Source organism: Paroedura picta, chromosome 5 (genome assembly GCF_049243985.1).
Source record: "Paroedura picta isolate Pp20150507F chromosome 5, Ppicta_v3.0, whole genome shotgun sequence".
NCBI classification, from domain to species: domain Eukaryota; kingdom Metazoa; phylum Chordata; class Lepidosauria; order Squamata; family Gekkonidae; genus Paroedura; species Paroedura picta.
In genome coordinates, this window is record NC_135373.1 from 123,506,889 (window position 1) to 123,513,141 (window position 6,253).

Here is a 6,253-nt window from a genome sequence, read left to right on the forward strand (position 1 = left end):
CAGTTCCTCAGAATACGGAGCCGCAAGTTTAAGAGTTCAAATATAAGGAGAGATTAAGTTAGCAAGCTTTTTTTTTTTTAGGAGCAGCGGTCGAGGGAGCGGACTTTTTCTGCCTCAGCGCGTTTATCGTGGAGATGCGCGGCGCGACCTCCCCCCTTTCCCGCGGTAGAAATCAGAAGAGGGAGCCCAGGGGCGCGCGCTACCCTGACGGACATGTCAAAAAACCAATCTAGTTTCGAAGGGGGCGGGGGAACAATTTCGTTGCCGGCAGGCATGCGCAGAGAGGCTACCACCCGGACGGGAGTGGGCGGGGTCACTCGCAAGCCCGCCCCTCGGCGGGAACCTACGAAGTAGAGAAATAGTCCTGTCCGTCTTTGCCTTTTTCTCCTCCTCTGGCCTTCGTGTGGTGCGTCACGATTGGCTGCGGTGAAGGGAGGCCGTGCTCCCATTGGGCAGCCTGACTTCCGGCTTCCAGGAGCAACAGGAGCCACGCTGCCGGAAATCCCATGGAAACGGTCTTAGACGCTTAGAGATGGTGCGGTTTAAGAACAGGTAAGGTATGTGCATTGAGGGGGAGGGAAGTTTGGTTAAATAAAGGCGTGATAAAGAAACTAGCTGCAAACCCCGTTGTGTATGACGATATAATGGGCGATAGCACCCCGCCCCGGGACTGGCCTCGGCGGGCGCTTGGCGGGGCAGGGAGATAGCCCCTGCTGCCCGTGGCCGTCAAAGGCCGGCTGAAGCCCCCTGGGGGCGGTGCCTGGCCTTTGGGGCCCGCTGCCCCACCTAGGCCGGAGCTCGAGATGCTTGGGGTAGCAAGAGACCTGGTGGGTCCTCCCTCTCCCCACTGGCCCACAGTCCCAGGGCCACCGACGTCCCTCTCCGTTCCAGCTTACCGGGCTGGTACTTCTACCAAATGGAAAAACAATAAGTTAATTTTTCTAGGCCTGACCTACTAGCTAATAACATAAAAATAGCTGGCTATCAATTTAAGGACAAATGAAAGAAGTTGGTAGGGGGCCTAGTGTGCTCACAGCTCATGAATGCTCTGCCTTATGGCTTGCTAGTGGTATGTCCTACTTAGAGGTAGGCTACTCCTGTGTGTGCGAGGCACAAATCTCTATTTTATGAAAAGGATTATTGGGATTTTGTGTTTGCCACGTTTTTTTAATATCCTCAAATCAATACTTTGTGGTTGTGATTTGATAGAGTGTGTTCAGCTGACACACATAGGATTATATAACTAAAATTACCCAGCTAAAGTTATATTCTTATTCCATTAGTTAGTTTGTTGGGCCTGGAAACAGTAACTTAATTTTCAGTTGCCTGACTGCATGTGTATAGATTTTTTTAAAACGGGAAGACATGATGATTTATAAATGAGACCATCAAACATTTCTCACCTATTTATCCAAATGTTGATATGGTTTCGTTCTTTCTCCCCAAAACGCAGAGCTCTTTTGGACTAGTTTGATAATGTGTAAACTTAAAGTGAAGTTCTAATTCAGTGTCCATTATTTATTTATTTATCCATTTATTTATTCATTCATTTAGATCTCTATACTGCCAATTTCTTTGCAGCTCTGGGCAGTTTACATTGAAACATTCTATAACTTACACGGAACATTATACAGATTGTAACATCAAACAACTTATAGTAAAGCATCAAAGGCGTTTATTTACCTGGATATGAAGAAATTAGAAGGTGTTTGAGTCAAAAACAGTACAGAGATTAAAGGATTGCATTTCTGTATAAACAAGCTTGAGGCTGATGTAGGTTTGTGATCCAGATGTGTTTCTTCCTACAGCAGGAAGTAATTTCCCATGGTTCTTTTGCCAGGATTCCGTCTCCCTCAATTAGCTGTTGGTCTGACGAGATGCTGTCTCATTACTTCTACAGGTATTTCCTCTGTGAGATTATCTCTGAAGACCTGCGCTTTCAGCAATGCATCGATGAATGGGCTGTGCACAATACAGTGAAGAATGTCATTGCAAGGATTCATGGGGACTTTGGGCTGGCTTGCTGCTCCATTGCTTTCTCAGGTCTGGTTGCTTAGGCTTTGCAGCCAACAGCTACATCTGGTTGCCTTATTTATTTTTATTGCATTTATATATCCTGCCCTCCCTTGTGGCTTAGTGTGGTTTACATTGGAACAGTTTCATAATACAATATAACACCTTGGTTTGAAATGCATAACACTTTTTTAACAGGAGAAACTTGCACAAACTTTCATACTACAGTAATATAGAATGATTTGTTTTGTCACTCCAGTTTAATGGTCAACAGTGGGATTCAGTTTTGCTGCACTGCTGATTCAGATTTCCCTTGTGAGTGTAGTTGGTAGTATGAGGAACCCCTGGTTCTTGGTAGCTCACTCACTTGGACTAAAAGCCTGGTGAAAGAGCTCCAGTTTGCAGGCCTTGCGGAATTGTTTAAGGTCCGGCAGGGACCTGATGTTATCTGGGAGCTCATTCCACCAGGTTGGGGCTAGGACAGAGAAAGCCCTGGCTCTGGTCAAGGCAAGCCTCCCTGAGACCAAGGATCACCAGTTTATTGATGGTGGAGTGTAATGATGTCAGTGGGGCTTAGGCGGAAAGGCAGTTGCTCAGCTACTCAGGACCCAGACTGCGTATGGCCTTGAAGGTGAAATCTTCAGGGAAATCTGTCCTTGCCCTCTCTTTCACCCTAAGTTACTTGCAGGTCCGTGCCTGACCCTCTCCCTTAGAGATTTATTTATTCAACTTGCATCCCGCCACTCCTGGAACCTGGCTTGTGGCGGCTAACAGTGTAAATCCCCACATTAATACCCTCCATTAAACATAACCAATTCCACCCCCTACCCCCCAAGCTCAACAGATAGGTAACACCATGAGGGCAGGGTCAAGGGAGCCACACTGATCTAATTTGCTCAAGGGGGGAAGCCCAGATCTTAACCACCCCAGCCTCAAACAAAGACCTGGTCGAAGAGCACCATCTTACAGGCCCTGCAGAGCTTCGAAAGCTCCATCAGGACCCTTAGCTCATTCCACCAAGTCTGGGCCAGGACTGAAAAAGCCCTGGCCTGAGTTGGGGCCAGGCAAACATCCCTCGAACCATATGTGAAATGAGAAGACAAATACACTGGTGGATAGCGATAACTTGCCCAGATGACACTGCACTCACTTGAGCCCTGGCTGCTCCATGGCGATTACTGGCAAGCTCAAAAGGGCCTGCCTTGGCACTGGTCTACTAATAATTGGTGTGTAGCAGCTGAGGAATTTGTTTCATCACTATTTCAGCCATGTACACTGCTATTTCTTACTTAGACTGAATCCTTTATCCTGCATTGTGCCGATCTAATAGCCACAGGCTTCGGCAACACTTTTTTTTTTTATTTGGAGGAAATGGGCAAGTGAAAGCAGTCCAGCAGCCTTTTTTGTAAAAAGCTTAAGCTCTGCAGCCTTAATTCCTAGATGCCATTCTTCAGGAAAAAAAACTAGTTGAGCTCCCATATGCATCGTTGATTAAATTGTCAAGGACTGTTCAGACTGATGGTCCTTGTCCGAATATCAGCTTGCTGAGTCAGTAGACATGGTCTTTTTCACATCCCATCTTTTAGGTGACACATGCACACACCTCCAGAACTAAGCTCTGGAGCCTCATTCTCTCCTGCCTCTTTTCCCCAGTGAAGTATCTCAATGCCTACACAGGGATAGTTCTTTTGTGCTGCCGGAAAGATTTTCATCAGCTTCTCTGGTCATCGCTGCCTTTTATAACTCACCTGGAGAGCAGGAACCAACGTTATCCATGTTCCTTTAATACGCTGCATGTGGGAGGTGAGTTCCTTTTTATGGTGTTTTCCATTTCAACAGTACAGCTACAATGTTCTCTGAAGTCCTCCTGTACTGGGCAGTCTGAATTCTCTTGTTTAGTCAGGACAGCAGAGAGGAAAGGATCAACACCTCTGACCATGTGGGCAGATCATAGAATAGAATTATAGAATTGGAAGGAACCTCCTGGGTCATCTAGTCCAACCCCCTGCACTATGCAGGACACTCACAACCCCATCACTCATCCACTGTAACCTGCCACCCTCTTGAACCTTCACAGAATCAGCATCTCCGTCAGCCTCTGTTTAAAAATTTCCACCACCTCCTGAGGAAGTCTGTTCCACTGCTCTAACTGTCAGGAACTTCTTCCAGATGTTTAGATTTCTTTTGAATTAATTTCATCCCAATGTGTCTAGTCTGGAGCTCTGGGACCTGTCAGAGACTTTATGGGGTCTGCCTTCTGAGAAGAACAGTAAGTCTGGATTACAGAACTTTAGGCCTAGAACTGTGACTGGCCAAAGAAAGCAGATAAAGATACAAAAGTAGTTTTGTGTTGCCTCTTGAACCCATCAATGGATTGCAAGCAGTCATGTTCAACAGCTCAGAGGTTTTTATTTCACTGGTGATTCCCCAGCTGGCCAGCATATTTTGTCCTCTCCATCCTCTGTATTTCCCATTAGTGAAGAAATGTCTTATGAACCTCTGTCATTCTACCCCAAGGTTTTGGCTCAATTATTAATGACTAGAAAACTGTTTAAATGTCAGGTATTCCCTCACTTGCGGAATTACTGACTTCATTTTTTCTCTCCTTCTCCAGCTACGATAAGAACATGTCAGAAATTCTTAATTCACTACAACAGGAACCAGCTACAGGCGTTGTTACGCAATTGTACCAGTGAAGGTAACTAGCTGTGCAAACTAGGCCAAGTTAAAATGAGGCATTCTGGAAGGGACCTCTTTATCTTAACTGGGACAGCAGCCAAAGTGCAACATTTAAGGGGAATGGAGATCTTAGCCCCTAAAAGTTAGCAAGTGCGCCCCCCCCCCCAACACATTCACTGTCCCTTTAAAATTATCTAAAGCTTTGTCTTCATGCTAGCTATCAAGTCTCTTCTAGAAAGGCTGCCTTAAGCATGGCTGGAAGAGAAATGCTACTAGGTAATCTGCTTCCAGGAAGGCTCAGTGTGATAGTTCAGATGTGAAGAATCGTGGCATACAGCCCAGGATGTCGTATTCCGCTTCCTTAGAATTTTTTAAAGCAAGAGTCTAGAACTCATAGACATGCTTCAGTTTGTGTAGCCAAGGGCTGGTGGAATGTCATGTAGTTCCTTTGACCAAAACTAGAATGGGCAAAATATAGAATTATGCAAAATATAATGTATTTTGCATGTTTTTCCTTGTTTCACATAACTGTTTCCTGTAACCTGCATGATCATAACTAGTCTAATTAGCTGTTTTAAAGCAAGGGCTTCATTTGAATGGACAAAAATAAAAGTATAAGTGGCTTTTGAACCTCAATAATGACCATTTCCAAGATGAATCCGTAATAATAGACAAGCTTCCCAGGAAAACAAGAGGGCAGGGCATAATGTGAGCTTGAAGGCCCTTGCCCAGAAAGCATGGGCCTTAGGACTGCTGAACACTGGAATAGATTGGTTTGCAAGCCGTTTCATGGACTGATGTCAATTGTTTGTTTTTGCAGCAGACAGACAAGCTATCCAGAAGTCAGTGCAGAGTTGTATGTTTGTGGAAGAAGAACCGTTTCACAGTAAGGAGGAAGAAAGTGATGACAGTATGAAATGACTTCCTTTCTGAGCAAGCACATATGCTGAAAAAACCATCTAACCTACTACTCCTTAAAAAAAATAATTTATGAATAAACACAACCCAGTTTATAGTATCCTTGGTTCTAAAAAACATTTGTAAGGTATTCCAAAAGCACTATGTGGGAAATGCAAGCCTTGCACTCAAGAGGGCAAAGAGAAATTACATTCCCTGAAACCTAGGGCTTTGCATTATCCCTGTTTAACTCAAACTTGACAACCGTTTCACTATTCCAAAATGGGCTAAGAGTTAATGAAAAGCATGTATGCAGTTTAACGTCAAGACTTGTGAAGGCACAAAGGACTGTTTTTTTTAATTGAATAGTAGGTGGGACTGACAGTCTTTACAGGCCTCTGAGGACAGAACCCAGGTGGGCTTGACTGTGTAATACAGCTTGGGGGGGGGGGATACTTTATGGTTACAAGCTGCTGAAAAGGTCCACTGAACGCTATTCCAGTAAATTATGAAGTTGTGTTACTGAGCCAGCTTGGTGTAGTGGTTAGGAGTGCGTACTTCTAATCTGGCAAGTTGGGTTTGATTCCCTGCCTGGTTTAGAAGTTGCTGGGCAACATAGACGAGCAGTACCACACGCCTCTTCTGATTCACCAGTTTGGTGTAG

The 6,253-nt window shown here is 45.0% G+C and overlaps 1 protein-coding gene across 1 annotated transcript; it reads left to right on the plus strand.

Annotated features, from left to right (window-relative positions):
- The first annotated feature begins 337 nt into the window (after nt 1-337).
- On the plus strand, nt 338-5,710 carry POP5 (POP5 ribonuclease P/MRP subunit). Its single transcript, XM_077340334.1, has 5 exons — nt 338-552; nt 1,901-2,043; nt 3,667-3,816; nt 4,628-4,711; nt 5,513-5,710. The coding sequence occupies exons 1-5, from the start codon at nt 533-535 to the stop codon at nt 5,611-5,613; spliced, it is 498 nt and encodes a 165-aa protein (XP_077196449.1). The 5' UTR covers nt 338-532; the 3' UTR covers nt 5,614-5,710.
- The last annotated feature ends 543 nt before the right edge of the window (nt 5,711-6,253 follow it).

Bases quoted from the DNA above. Each gene is read 5' to 3' on its own strand.
- POP5 (XM_077340334.1), top strand. From the start codon at position 533: ATGGTGCGGTTTAAGAACAG. The intron at 553-1,900 runs GTAAGGTATGTG...TTACTTCTACAG, and splicing joins ATGGTGCGGTTTAAGAACAG to GTATTTCCTCTGTGAGATTA. The intron at 3,817-4,627 runs GTGAGTTCCTTT...CTCCTTCTCCAG, and splicing joins TAATACGCTGCATGTGGGAG to CTACGATAAGAACATGTCAG.